A 15,286-nucleotide genomic window follows, 5' to 3' on the forward strand; every position below is an offset into this window, starting at 1 on the left:
CCACTGTGAAGTTCATTTCCTATCGTTCCATGATTCCAGTGGGCTGGAGCGATAGTACAGCAGGGAAAGCATTTGTCTGGCACGCAGCCGAACCCGGGTTCGACGTCCGGCATCCCATATGGTCTCCCAGCACTGCCAGGAGTGATTCCTGAGTGCAGAGCCAGAAGTAACCCCTGAGCAGTGTCGGGTGTGACCACTCCCCCCCCCAAAAAAAAAGCCAACTGTTCCTGGGTCAAGATAAAGGTCCCTGGAGGGCGCAATCTCCATATCTGATGAAGCTGGGAAGGGCTCGGGCTGGCGCCTGACTGGTGGCTGGAAAGCCTCATACAGGGCCGTATAAGCCCAGGTTCCGCGCTGCCTGGGAGATCCGGGGTGCTTTCCGCTGGGGGAAGGGGTAGTGAGCAGGTTTTCCAGACCTGGGTGCAGTCCTTAGGGAAGGCAGACACTGCAGGCCCAGGTGGAGGCCGCTTCCCTCAGCCTCGGCTGGGGGCCCGTCCACCTGGCAGGTGCTCTGGGCCGCCTCGTGGGTCTTTGTCCCCTGCTCTGTCACCCGAGGGTGTTCACGCCTCGGGGCTCCGTGCTGAGGCGGCCTGGGCTCAGACCCCGTGAGCGGGTCCTGGTGTTGTGCTTCATGGTTGGCTTCTTGGAGGAAGGCTTGTGCGAAACGATGCATCTCTAGGTGTGTGCGCCAGGGGGAACCAGGCATCTGGGGGCAGGCTCTGTCGGCCTCGGGGTGCCCCTCCTCGGGGGGCAGAGAGAGCCTTCTCTCCTTGTTGATCCAGACAGCGCTGACCATGGACTCACCCGGAGCAGGCGCACGGCTCCCTGCAAACACAAGGCACAGCTGGGTCACCACTGGAAGGGGGGTGTGAACTGCCCTTACTGAGGGTCCCTCAGCTTTAATGCAGCAGGAGAGCTGTGTCCCCACATGTCAAGGAGGCTGGGTCCCCAGGACACTGCATGGGTGTATACGTGGAACACACAGTCCCAGCTACAGAAGCATGGTCACAGACCCATATCTGCACAGCTGCCTGATTGCTAATACCTCTCTCTCTCTTTCCCTCTCCTCCCATCACACACACACACACACACACACACACACACACACACACACACACACACGTATTGAGCACTTATTACATGCCAGGCTGGAATGATGGTCACTAGGGACAGCAGCCTGAGTCCTAGGAGATGGGCATCTCCTGCCCAGAGGGTCACCTTTTTTTTTTTGCCTTTTTTGGGTCACACCTGGCGATGAACAGAGGTTACTCCTGGCTCTGCACTCAGGAATTACTCCTGACAGTGCGCAGGGGACCATATGGGATGCTGGGAATCAAACCCGGGTTGGCCGTGTGCAAGGCAAATGTCCTATCCGCCTGCTGTGCTGTATCACTCCAGGCCCCCTCCCGCACCGAGGGTCACTTTTGTCACCAAAAGGTTGAACACTCACTGTTCCAGGCTCTATGTATTATGTAAGTCCTGGGAAAGAGTGAATGTGAAAGCCACATCTTCAAGGAAGTACCCTGGTGGAGTAGAGAAACATCCCACAAATGGATCTATTTTTGAACCTCTGCAGGGAACCAATGCCATGGGTGAGAGTTGAGTCACAAACCCAACGAGGATCCACGGAAGCAGGATTTCAGCTGAGAATGGCAGGGCCCGAGGGGGCACACCTGCCTGCCCAGGCTGTGGCCCAGGGAAGAAGATGGGGGAGATGCTCTGGGTTCCTAAATGACAATCAAGGGTGTCCCCTGGGTGGAAGCAGGATTTTTCTGAGCCACTTCTTTGGAGGACCCATTCAGCCTGGCTGGGTCTTGCAGACACTGCTTTGGGGGCCCATTTGCAGCAACTGCTCTTCTCTGAGCTGACTTCAGACATCAGATGTGTGGGCCCGCATCTCTCTTCTCCCTCACAGACATCCTTTTATTCCTGGTTTGTGTTTGTTTCGTTTTTGTTTTGTTTTATTTCAGGGTTTTTGTTTGTTTTAGGACTGGCTCAGGACTGGCTCTTGGTGCTGAATTCAGGGATCACTCCTGGTAGGCTCAGGGGATCGTATGGGGTGCCAGGGATTGAACCTGCATTGGTTGCGTGCGAGGCAAAGGCCCTACCCGCTGTACCATCACTCCAGCCCCTCTATTGTTTGTTTTGCTTTGGAGCTAGACCCCGCAGTGATCATGGCTTACTCCTGGCTCTGTACTTAGGGATCATTCCTGGCGGGGTTCAGGGAACCAGATGGGGTGCTGGGGATCAAACCCAGGTCAGCCACATGCAAGGCAAGTACGTTCCCTACTGTACTATCTCACGGGTTCCTCAGGGACACAATTTTACCACTGTGTGGGCCATAACAGTTCCCAGCACGGAACCACATGCTTCCAAAGATGGTAATGTCGGTGTTACATGTGTCTGACTACAAGTAATTCTTCTTACACATGTTAAGAGAAAAGCAATAGATATCAATGCCGTGAAGCCAAGGGAGATTAGAATATCCTGATCTTCTCTACCCAGTAGAACAGAGACCCCAGGAGATGGAGTGCCCATTGGGATAGGCTCCTAGGTTGATATATGTGTCTTAAAACACTAGGCTGGAGGCTGGGTCACATACTTTGTGTGCAGGAGAGGAAGAGACCCCAGTGCACAGAGCCAGGAGTCACTAAAAGATGCTGGTGACATTTGGAAGGGTAGGATTTTTTTCCCCCTTGGGAAGGACTCATAAAAGAATGGGCCTGGAGGTAGCTTACTCCATGTCTGCAAAATGAGATCCAAGTTCTAAAAATTTCCAAGTAGCGTCCTCCCTGATCTCATGCAACAAGGGTCCTCAGCTGTTACCGATCTAGGACATTCTGGTGTTCCGGAAGCTGCAGCAGCCCAAAGGCATGCCTTCTAGTCCTGTTCAGGCTGACTGACAGCCTTTTCCTCCTAGAGGATGCTGGGAATGCTAACTCCAGGGTCTCCCTTCCGTCCTGTCCTTCCCCTGGTCTCGGAGAAGGACAGAGCTAAGAGAGGAAAGTGCTTGCACGGGGATTCAGGGGGAGGGGGCCATGCTGAGTTTGGGGTGGCTTTGGACAAGCTCCCCACATAGGTTTGTGCTGCAAGGTTTCTGGATTTAGTGTTTAGCATTGGGGCTTCCCTTGGTTGGGGGTTTAAGTGACGAACTGCAAGTGACTGGCCGGATGAACACTGGGGAGGAGACGGATGTAGTGGGAGGAGGGAAGGGGACTGGAATGATGGTCACCCGTGACAGCATTCGAGTTCTAGGAGATGGGCACCTCCTACCCAGAGGGGTCACTTTTGTCACTAAAAGGCCGCATACTTGCTGTTCCAGATAGGGCAGTCCCTGTAAGTCCCTGTAACCCAGCATGGGGTGAGGCTGCTGGACTGTGCAGGAACCAGCAAAGCTTCAGCACCCAGAGGTCCCTGGCTCTCTCGGGGGACCCCTCTTCCTTCCTCTCTCAGAGCAGGGCGTCTCAAACATTTCCCACCCAAAACCTCTTTTTTTGCTATAGTTTTAGGCAATCCTGGCTCTAGAGGCATATGAAATAGCTATGCAAACCTAATATTTACTGATACTCAAAATATCTATTTTATTTGGCGGAAGGGGTTGGGCCATACCCGGCGTTGCTCAGGGGTTAATCCTGGTTCCATGCTCGGGGATCACTCCTGGTGGTTCTCAGGGGACCATATGGGATGCCAGGGTTCAAACTGGGTCGGCTGCATGTGCCCTACCCACTGTTTCTTCCCTCCAGCCCTTCCATACATTTCTTTTAAAATAACGTTGTAAAATGTCACCCTATCCCAGGGGGCTGGAGCAATAGCACAGCGGGTAAGGCTTTTTGCCTTGCACACGGTCGACCCAGGTTCAATTCTCAGCATCCCATATGGTCCCCCAAGCACTGCCAGGAGTAATTCCTGAGTGCAGAGCCAGGAGTAACCTCTGACTGAGCATTACTGGGTATGACCCAAAAAGCAAAAACAAAAACAAAACAACTTACCCGACCCCATACAGAGTAACACATTTAGGAGTGGGCCCACAGAGAGTAGGGCTGGAAGGTATTGGCCTTGCAAGCACCTGATCTGGGTTTGGTCCCTTGCGCTGTATATGGTCCCCCAAGGACCTGCCAGGAGTGAACCCTGGGCACAGTCAGGTGCAAAATCCAAAACAACAACAACACAAGAGAGTAGGGAGGCGAGAAGAAGAAGGGATGGGAAGAGGCAGCAGCATGCAGGAGCAGTTCGGCTTCTGCAGGGTGGATTCTGCCACCAGTTTCCTTTGGGGACTGTGGGACCCAAAGGGGTGAGGACTGTGCCCAGGGCTGTGACGCAGGGCCTTGGCCCGTCTAGCCAGTGGCACAGGCAGTGAGGAACACCACGTCTCCCCACTGTGGAGTGGAGCGAGTTCCTCTGGTGTGCAGGTGAGACTCAGGCCATGGCCCCCCTCCAATGCCCGGCGGGGGGTTGCACTCACCAGGCTGACCAGTCCAGCAAGATCCGAACCTGTCAGCCAACAGCTGAACTCTGGTTCCGGGGGACCTCCCGCAGCACTCAGCTCCCCCTGTAAAGCCCCTGCCCTGCCCACCCAAGACCTGGTGCACCCACCCCAGTCCCACCTGCTCCCCCAGCCCCGCCCTACCTGTCGGGAGAACCACCATGTGCACCTGTGCCCGCTGCTGCCGCCGCTGCCCTTCGTACTGGGCTCTCAGGAGTGGGATACTGAGCCGGGGGCCGTTCCCCAGGGCTGGGGTCCCGGGGCCTTCTGCCATGAAGCGGGACCCCAGCAGCCAGAAGTTGGGCAGGGCAGGACAAGGGCAGGGCGAACCCTTCATCTGGTCGGATCCGGGAGCAAAGCAAACACAGAGGGGTGGGGCAGGAGGGGAGGTCAGGAAGGAACAAGGAAAGGCCAGGCTGCGGCCCAGGTGGGGGACCGACAGGTAAGGGGAAGGAGGAAAATGGGGGCTCCAGGAGAAAGATGGGCAAGAGCAGTGCTGGGGGAGGGGGCGTATAGGGGAAAGAGAGAAGAGTGGGGTGAGAGGAGAAGGGGAGGCCTGAGGCAGGAAATTGGGGGACCCAGCAGGGGAGCAGTGGGGAGGGAGCCAGGAGTGGTGGCAAAGGAGATTGATGGGTGATGGGGGACAGGCAGGAGGAGGAGGGGGGAGGCGTGGCGGGGTGGGGGAAGACCTGCTGGTCCCTCTGGCAGCTGGACTGGGTCTGCCCGTCCCGCTCTGCTTTTGTGTCCAGTTCCCAGAGCAGCAACCGCAGAATGCCCAACTTTCTCGGCCACCTGCCCAGCCTGGAATGCCAAATGCGCATCCAGTACACACCTCCTCCGGGGCTGGGACTGGAACCAGACAGAATACTGGCTGCAAACCTGCCTGGTTTGTTTGCTTGGTGGCTGCAGGTGGGAACGCAGTGTTCAGTCTCACAAAGCTGGTGTCAGGCGGGGGAGGAAGGAGAGACCCGCGGGCTAAGCACAGGCGTTGCACACAGGATCCCCGGCACCATGTGGTCCTTTGAGCACCCCCCTCCCCCCCAGGAGTGGCTTCTGAGTACAGAGGCGGGAAGAACCCTCCTCCCCAACAAACACCTCTGGGTTTGGCTGCCCCAAACCTAAACACTGCTGTAGCTCTGACCTGTGGTATCCTTGAACCAAGATCTCAATTCAGTGCCTCCCACTCACATCCCTGGAGAACAGCCGGGTCTGAAGTGAGTCTTGGGGACAGGATCCAGAGAAACCTTGGTCTCTGGCACACCGGTTTTGTTTTGGGACCGCATCTGGCAGTATTTTGAACTTACTCTTGGCTCTGTGCTTAAGGATAGATCACTCCTGGAGGTGCTGTAGGAACCATATGCGACTGGAGTTGAGCTTGGATTGGCTGTATTGTCAATACTTGACCTGCTGTATTGTCTCTCCAGCCATCTAGCTCACCTTTTGTGCCTTTGATGCCCAGCTGTCTGGCTTCATCAGTCTCCAGTCAGGCAGTGAGATGGGGGTTATTTTACCCATAGCTTGCAGGCCCTCAAGAGGTACTGCCAGCTCCAACATCCCTGCTCCTCTGGAAATCTTATACCCCCCACCCACACCCTCCACCCTACATCTACTGTGTTTCTTTTTGCTCCATCTGTCTACAGTCCAGTATTTCCATCTATCTTGGAACTCATAGATTACCCAGTTCGCTAAAGCACTTCCAGAGGTTTGGGATGCAGAGGAGAGGTTGGATTTAGGCTGTGTTTATTTATTTTATTTTTACTTTTTGGGTCATACCTGGCAATGCACAGGGGTTATTCCTGGCTCATGCACTCAGGAATTACTCCTGGTGGTGCTTGGGGGACCATATGGGATGCTGGGAATCGAACCCGGGTCGGCCGCGTGCAAGGCAAATGCCCTACCCGCTGTGCTATTGCTCTAGCCCCTAGGCTGTGTTTAGAAGGTTCATTGAGATGGAATTTTGTCCTGAAAAAAAAAGGGGACGAGAGGAGGAGCATGTGTCAATTTTACTCAGTAATATATCCACTTGCTAAGGTTGCCATAACAGTGAACCACAAATGGGTTGTCTTCAACAACAGACATATATTGTCTCATGGATCTAAAGGCTTTCAAGTCCAAGATCAAAGCATTAGCTAGGCTCGGCGTCTTCTGGGATCCATGAGAGAACCCCTCCATGCCTCTGACCTAGCTTCTGGCGGGTCACTGGCTGGCAATCTTGGGCAATCCTTGGCTTGTAAAAGCATCACCCGCTCTGAGCTGGTGCACACTTGTCATTCGTGTTCTTCACAGTTCATTATTAGGCTAGTTTTCATGACCATTACACAGCCAGGCAGATACAGACCGAGAGATGGTCCAAAGTAGCTCTTCCACTTCCCCTTTTGGTTACCCCATTAGCTTGTGGGAGCTTGAGAACCAAGTTTGATGGAAGAGAGAATTCTCTGTGTCCTTCTACATTCTCCACCCCGTCCCATCTCAGAATTTAAGTTCTAGTTGCTCACTTTGTTCTAGAACCTACCTGTTAATATAAGATGAATGGTCTGGGTGGTGGAGCTTCTCCAAGACTCCTTAAACTTCTGGGCTATTTTTTTTTTTATTTTATAAGTTAGTTCACAATATTTGATTACATTTAGTGTTCAAACACCAATCCAACCACCACTACACCTTCCCACCACCAAATTCGGGATGTTTCCATCCCAAACCCCAATCCCTGTCCCAAAACACAACGGAAATGATATATTTTGTATTGTCTATTATGAAGAACTGCTGAACATGCTTACACAAAAGTGTCTATATAGGAATCAGTGTGAAGATTGTTCTGTTTTGGCAGGACCCATTAAGACATTCTATAGAATATCACCAACATGTTCTTAAAGTTTGGGTGATGTGAGCTTTGGTATATATGTCTGAAAATATGTATATATGCATGTATATATATATTTTTCCCTCTATGATTTGTTGCCTACTGTCCGAACCCCATCAAATATGGCGTGGTAATTATGGATAGGAAGTGTCTTATGATGTCATGTGGTTCAGAAATATGTTCACTTATATGTAAGGCTCGGCCCAAGTGGGTGGGGAGTGACATGGCGGTGGTTGGGTTGTGGAGATCCGGTGCCGGAGCTGGGTCCCTTGGGGCAGGGAGAGCTCTCACCCACCCCCTTCTGAGGTTCCCCGGGTGAAACAGCCTGGCATGGAGTCCGGTGGCATAGTTATGGGGGCCTCATTTTATGCTCCCTTCTGGGAGAAGCAGTTGTATGATTTGGAGGGTGGCCGATGATGGGATTATCTGGAGCCTGCAGGAGGTGGCTTATAGGAGTGACCCCTGGATCACCAGAGACTGGGGGAAATGGGCTATTTTGTGACTTTTTGATCTCCTTTTGTCTCTTTTTTTGTCTGTTTCTTCCACCATTCAACTCACCCTGGCTTAGGTTGGGTAGTGTACGCACTCTCCTGGGAGAGGGTGGTCAAGCAGAAAATGCCCACACGGACCTCAGAATGGAAGAATGGAAGTCTCCAGCTAATGTGTGGTATCTGAAGTCTTTTTTGTCCCTCCTGATTTTTTAAAATTTTATTTTATTTTTATAAAGTAGATCACAATAATTAGTGATACTTAATATTTGAACACCAGTTCCACCACCATTACACATTCCCACCACCATATTTCAGATGTTTCCACCCTGAACCCTAATTCCTGCCCCAAAGCAGAACTGAAATAATTTATTTTGTATTGTTTGTTATGACTAAACTGCTGAAAATGATCTAAAAAGTTTCCTTAGATGAAAGTGTGTCAAGATTGTTGTATCTCACTGAGGGGCTATTAAGCCTTTCTATAAAAGATTACAATCATGTTGTTAAAAGTCGAGCCATATGTACCATTCAGATATATGGTCTCTGAAGTCTTAGGATTGAATACAGAATTCACTTTCGGAGACAGCTTCAAAGATATCAAGCCTGGGATGACCAGTATATAAGGGGCAGGTCGAAGGGGGGAGACAAAGTTGAAATCATAATGATAAGGAAAACGTAAAGAGGAACAACCCCTTGTATAAGGAGGGAAAGGAGAGAAGCATGAAAGATAAAGGTGGTCAAAATGGGGTAGCAGAACCTCCTGAGATTAGATTTACATATGATCTATCTTTCTGTTTTGTTTTGTTTTGTTCTGTTTTGGGGGTTGCACCCTGTGGTTTTCAGAACTTTACCCTGGCTCTGCACTTAGGGATCACTCCTGGTGGGGTTTGAGGTATACCATATGTGGTGCCAGGAGTCAAATCCAGGTTGGTGCATGCATGGTAAGTACCCTACTATCATTCTGGGCCCCCATATTGATAGAAGCAGTTAGACAGGGAAGGGCCCCTATGGCAGTGGAAATCCTAGGATATCATAAAACCCTAAGACCATCAGGACCCAGCTTGTGAGCACAGGAACTAAGGCCTGATTAGAGCCTCACCTGCAGCCGTAATGGACCCAGAGAAGGCTGAACCCCCTTCCAAGAGAAGCTTCAGCAGGAACAAAAGGCCAGGAAAGGAATTTCAAAGAAAGCCATCAATCACTCCTGCTCAACCCTCTTGGCAACCACCTTAGCAACAGACTCTTGTGGAGCTAGAAAGACCCACCATGGGGGAGCATTGGAGGAACCCTGTAAGAGTACCTTGAACAAAGGAAGGGCGTGCGTATGCTGCCCAAGCCCAGGTGCTGCTCGTGCCCACGTGGCTGAGCACCTATGGCACCCGCGTACATGAGGTGCTCACATCTTCCCTCGTGAGATGTATGTTGAGCTTCCTCCCCTCTGGAGAAGCCCATGTTTTCTCTTGAGTACATTTCTCTCCCACTTTCTCTTCCTCCTTCCCCTTCCTAAATCCTCCAAATAAATCAATCACTTAATCACTTAACTTCCCGTTAGTCGGCGATTTGCTCGAGCGGGCACCAGTAACGTCTCCATTTGTCCCTGCCGCGTGCTAGTGTAGCCCCCCTCCAAATAAAATCTGTTTTTGCTTCATTGCTTCTCTACTCCTGAAATTCTTTTCTGCCAGATAGGACCGGGTACCTGGAAACCCTGGATAAGGCCTAGGACTGACTATTGTGAAGTCAAGAAAGAGCCCCATCTGTTCCACGACAGGCTGCACTTCAGCAAAACAAGCAGTAGGCTTAAGTTTCCCCCACAAAAAACTCCCTGAGACTGCCCTTGACCCAAGCTGGAAATCCCCTAGACGCCTCTAGCCAGTCCTGTGATAAGTAGGATATCTCTGGGCACAGCAGGTGGGCATGACCAATTAGCTCCAGACTAGTGACCGCTTCATCACAATTCTTGGGAAAACTGCCAACATTGCTTATGTAACAATATGCCATATAATGTGCCCTGGGACTTGGGTCACAGTCCTGGTCAAGACTCCACTGTGTTGGATGAGGCTTGGACCCTAGCAATTAAGGTTCCTTTGCTTTTGCATTCTCACGTCTAGGACTGGTCTCTCTGTGAACGGGAAACCCAGAACCCGGGTATAACAGTTTCCTTTCTTGAAAAGAGCAATTTCTTGTCTCAATCTGAGTCCATAGCTCCCTGAGAAATTGGGTGGCGGGGATCAACTTCCATGAAGAGAAGACAGACAGATGTCAGGTGTGGCTTGACGGCCATCTGGTGGGGCTTGCGGGCCCATGCTTCATAGGGGCTCATCACAGACTGTATTGATACTAACCTTCCCAACCGGCCCTGGGGTGGCAGAGGCACATCAGGAGAAAGTGACTGTCTCTCTCCTTTCCTTTCACACCGGTGGGGGCACAGCGACGTCAATATAATCCATTTTTAAAAAACCATTTAAAAGTAAACAATTTAGAATTACTTTGTATTCACAGTACTGTTTAGTCCATATCTCTACCTGATTTTTAAAATACATCACCCCAAATATACCCCAAGCCCCTCATTATTTTGAAGAGTAAATACAGCTATGACTAATTTCCCTCTGTTCCCACTTCTTGCCAAATCTATTTCCTGTCATTTCATATAAATGCATGCGGCCGACCTGGGTTCGATTCCTCCACCCCTCTCGGAGAGCCCGGCAAACTACCAGAGGGTATCCCGCCCGCACGGCAGAGCCTGGCAAGCTACTGTGGCATGTTCAATATGCCAAAAACACTAACACGTCTCACAATGGAGATGTTACTGGTGCCCGCTTGAGCAAATTGATGAACAACGGGAGGACAGTGCTACGATGCAGTGCTTCATATAAATGGAACCATTCAAGACGTAACCTTTTATATCTGGGTTTTCACAGTCACCAGGGATATTTTCAAGGTTCACCTCTACTGGGACATCTTCATTCCTTGCTTCATTCCTTCTTGGCAGGGCAGTAGCCCATTGTCTAAATAGATCACCTTGGGCTGGAGTGATAGTACAGAGGACAGGGTGTTTGCTTTGCACGCAACCAAGCCAGGTTTGATCCTTGGCACACCATATGGTCCCCTGAACACCACCGGGAGTGATTCCTGAGTGCATTGCTGGGTGTGATCTCTGAGCATTGCTGGGTATGACTCAAAAAAGTAAAAAAAAAAATACCGATCACCTTAGTTTAGGTTTATCCATTCACCTGCTGATAGGTATTTTGACCACAATGAATAGCACTGTTGTGAAGTTTGGTTCTGTGAATCTTTGCATCCAGGCTTTTGTGTCCTTGTTTTCAGCCTTTTGATTACTCTGAATTGCTGAGTCATAGGGCTAAGGTCCGTTGTTTTCCTGTGAAACTTCCTTGGTTGAAAATGCTTTAACTTTTCTGTTGCCAGTGCAGAGTCTGACATATCTTTGGGTGGCTTTTTCATGGTCCTTCATGTGTTTGGTACTTTAGGGAAGGGGAAGAAGATTAGATACTATTAATCATGTAATGACAAAGTAAAATTCTTGTGAGAAACAAGATTTTTGAGTTCCTGATTTCTTTCCCTTTCATTTCCCAGCACTGATATTTATGAAGTAGATGAAAAATCCATTGTGGAAAATGCACAAAAGTTCTGAATCTGTTTTTGTTTTTGCTGTGGTGTATCAGGAGTATGATCTATACAGTGACTTCACCAAGTCTGTTTTAGAGACAGTGTGGTGATTTTGTGTCTAGAGTTTGCAGCCAAAGTACCTGATTTGAATCCTGCTCTGATACTTAACTAGTTTTGAAACCTCTCTGTGTTTATAGGGGTGAAATGGAACTAATAATAACACCTCTTAAAGGAAACAAATACTAAGAACAGGGCAGAGAAGGAAGTCACACAGTACTTGCATGAGAGTTCCCAGTGCTTCTCAACTGGCATCATATGGATTCCTGTGGGCCCCTTAGAATATCCAAAGGGGACCACAGGTGAAAACTGCATAAAAGGGGATGGCGGGGTCCATGGCAGAAGAATATGAAGTCAACCAGCAGTACTGACCGGAAGGGCTGCCACAGAAAGGGAACCAGGCCAGAGAGGGGTCACAGGCAGAAATAGACTAAGATGAGGCTGGAGAGATAGTATCACGGTAGAGTGCTTGCCTTGCACACAGCTGACCCGGGTTCGATTCCCAGCATCCCAAACCAGGAGTGATCTCCAAGTGTAGAGCCACGAGAAAGCCCTGAGCATCACTGGATCACAGAGTGTGGCACAAAAACAGAGAGAAGGCGGGAGGGAGAGAGGGAGAGAGAGACAGAAAGAGAGAGAGAGAGAAAGAGACAGAGACAGACAGACAGACACACAGACACACTGCTGGATCCTTGACCAAAACCACGTTCACTGAAACGCAGAGATGAGAAGATTGCTTAGACACAGGTCTGCATAAAGAGAGGTCTCGCTCAGGGGGCTCGGCAGCCTATACTGCCTCCTGCTTGTAGCTTTATTGGTTACACATTCACAGTGCAAAGAGGCAGTTGTCCAGAGTCCCAGGGTAGAGTGTTGTTGCCAAAACCTATCAATATAGGCAGGTCCTGATTCAGAGAGCAAATTAAGGAGGTGGGGTAGGAGAGCTCAGGCATATCAAATGCTTTTCTCTTGCACAAGTCCCGACTTTGGGATCTGGCTGTTGTTCAGAAGCAGCCTTTGCCCTAAAGTCTGCGACTCTACCTTCTTACTCTCTTCTGCTTGGGCCACACCCCTTGGCACTCATGGCATATGCCTGGCTGTGATCAGAGATCTCTCCGGGCAGTGCTGGAGGGACCGTAGGTAAGTGGGAACGGAATCTGGGTCAGCCATAAGCGAGGTGAGCGACACTTGCCCTGTCCTGCCCTGCCCTGCCCCCTCTACTGGCTCTCTGCCGGCCCTTTACTATAACTCTCTAACCCTAGACTCTGTAACCCAGTGTTGTGCTCTGGTGCTGGGGATTGAACCCAGGGTCTCACATATGCAAGTGTTTGTCCATTGAGCTGTATCCCTCGGCCACTGATTTGAGTTTTGACCGTTCTAATCTTTCTACAAAACTGCAAGAACAATCAAAACCCAAAACAGGTTTTGGGAGGGGAAGGGGGATCTGCAGCAGAGCTGGGGGCCAACTGAGCTGTCTCCTTGCTCAGGAGGGCAGAGAGTGCCAAGGAGCTACAGAACATCCTTTCTATTTTTTCTGGGGATTAGGCCTGACAGTGCCTGATGGGAAGAGCTGTCAGCCCTGGGATTCCCACAAGCAAGGCATGTGCTTCTGACCTTTCAGCAATCTCCCTGACTGCCCACCCACAAAATGTTTTTGTTATAGAGTAACCATTCAATGATTCATTTTAAACAACTTAAAAATACACCTTACAAATTCGAAGCGATTTTACTAGTAAAGCACAGTGATCTGTAATAGCAGCCACACTTTCCATTTCCATTCATTCAGTATACACTCATTCAGCAAGTACTCATTCAGCAGCTACAATGTTCCAGACTTACTAATCAGTATAGACAGACGTTATCTTCATGGGGCTTCCAGTCCAGAAATTTTTTTTTTAAATGGTTAAACTAATAATTACATAATTACAATTTATGGTAAGAACTAGGTGGAGAGAATACAGTAAAATGAATTAATACATAGGGTGCTTAGGGGAGTTCCTGGCCCTTAGAAATTATGCAATAAATGCTATCTATAATTATTTAAGTATTATTCCAGTAATTATAACCTATGTCATTCACTCACCCCTTAAAAAAAAAAAAACTTAAATTAAATCTTACTGCCCCCTAGTGGGCACTTGGAGTCATTGCCACGCAACTAAGCGGTGCTTCAACGAGCTAAAAGATCCCAGGCTAGACTGCCCAAGCACCCCACACCTTCTTACCTTCTTTTAGAGGGAATCCTTGGGCATGCATAATGCCACCTAGACTCATGACACGCCCTGATAAGCCACTTACCAATGGTTAGTGAGAACTAGGCTGGGTTGGATTGGGTCCTACTGAATAGGTTTGCCCAGACAGGAGGGAGAGAGAGCTAGCTGGTCTGTCTTCAGACAGAGCAAAGCGGAGTCCATTAAGTCTACTGACAAAACAAGAGATGGAAAAGAGGTGAACCAAAATAAAGGCTGAACATCCGAGTGAATTGGTGATAATGCCAGTTCTTTGCCCACTAGCCAGGGCTGCCTCCCATTCAGTAACTCCAGGGCAGTCCAGCCAAGGCTCTTTCCTGGCTGCCTTTTCTCCTACCTGTCTGAGCATCTTTACCTTAACCCGAGTTACTCCAGGTAGCCCCCTTGTTAAGAGCCAACCCTAATAGCACTGGAGCACTGTCCTCCCGTTGTTCATTGATTTGCTCAAGCGGGCACCAGTAATGTCTCCATTGTGAGACTTGTTTCTGTTTTTGGCATATCAAATATGTAACGGAGAGCTTGCCAGGCTTTGCCATGCAGGCGGGATATTCTCCGTAGCTTGCTGTCCTCTCCGAGAGGAGGGGGAGGAATCAAACCCAGGTCGGCCGCGTGCAAGGCAAACGTCCTACCCACTATGCTCTCACTCCAGCCCCAACACTAATCACTGTCCTCTTGTTGTTCATCAATTTGCTCGAGCAGGCCCAGTAACGTCAATTGTTACTGTGTTTGGCATATCAAATATGTCACAGGGAGCTTGCCAAGGCTTTGCCGTGCAGGCGAGATGCTCTCGGTAGCTTGCGGGCTCTTCGAGATGGGCGGAGGAATCGAACTCGAGTCGACCATGTTGGCTGCGTGCAAGGCAAACGCCCTACCGCTGTGCTATCGCTCCAGCCCAACACTAATAATGAACATTTTCAGTATGCTGTCCAGTCTGAAGCCTCCTGGGTCTTTTATTTATCTCCAGTTTAGGAGCTCATAGAGATTGGGTTACTCCCCCAAACCCCCCAGCCAATCATTGACGGTAAAGAATTTGCACTCAGTTCTTTTCACTATCAAAGCTCTTATTTGTCCCACTACCCCATAATCTATTACGCCTGGAATTGAAACCAGAGTTGAATGGAAATAGGAGATTAGGTGTTCTGCTTGATGTTATGGCAAATTGCTTTTAAAATGATTAAATTGTCGACTGTGGTTTGCATATTTAGTTCTCTCATTTCATAACACCACAGAGTCAACAACCATGAAATCAGGAGACCCAAACTTGAATAACCAAATTTAAAAGGTGCCTGTCAAGATGGTAGGCTGTGGTGGGGGGAGGGGGTTAGCACTGTCTTCCCGTTGCTCATCGATTTGCTTGAGTGGGCACCAGTAACGCCTCCGTTATGAGACTGGTTGTTACTGTTTTTGGCATATCGAATATGCCACGGGGAGCTTGCTAGGCTCTGCCTTGCAGGCGGGATATTCTCAGTAGCTTGCTGGGCTCTCCAAGAGGGACGGAGGAATTGAACCTGGGTCGTCCCCGAGCAAGGCAAAC

General features: G+C 49.9%; 1 protein-coding gene across 1 annotated transcript; it reads right to left on the reverse strand.

Moving 5' to 3' along the window:
- Positions 1 to 322: 322 nt before the first annotated feature.
- On the reverse strand, positions 323 to 4,820 carry CUNH9orf152 (chromosome unknown C9orf152 homolog). The gene is made up of 2 exons (XM_056117120.1): positions 4,628 to 4,820; positions 323 to 825 (listed from the first exon to the last, which is right to left on the reverse strand). The coding sequence occupies exons 1-2, from the start codon at positions 4,818 to 4,820 to the stop codon at positions 323 to 325; spliced, it is 696 nt and encodes a 231-aa protein (XP_055973095.1).
- Positions 4,821 to 15,286: the final 10,466 nt, after the last annotated feature.

Source organism: Sorex fumeus, unplaced genomic scaffold (assembly GCF_029834395.1).
Source record: "Sorex fumeus unplaced genomic scaffold, SorFum_2.1 ptg000034l, whole genome shotgun sequence".
In the NCBI taxonomy this organism is placed as follows: domain Eukaryota; kingdom Metazoa; phylum Chordata; class Mammalia; order Eulipotyphla; family Soricidae; genus Sorex; species Sorex fumeus.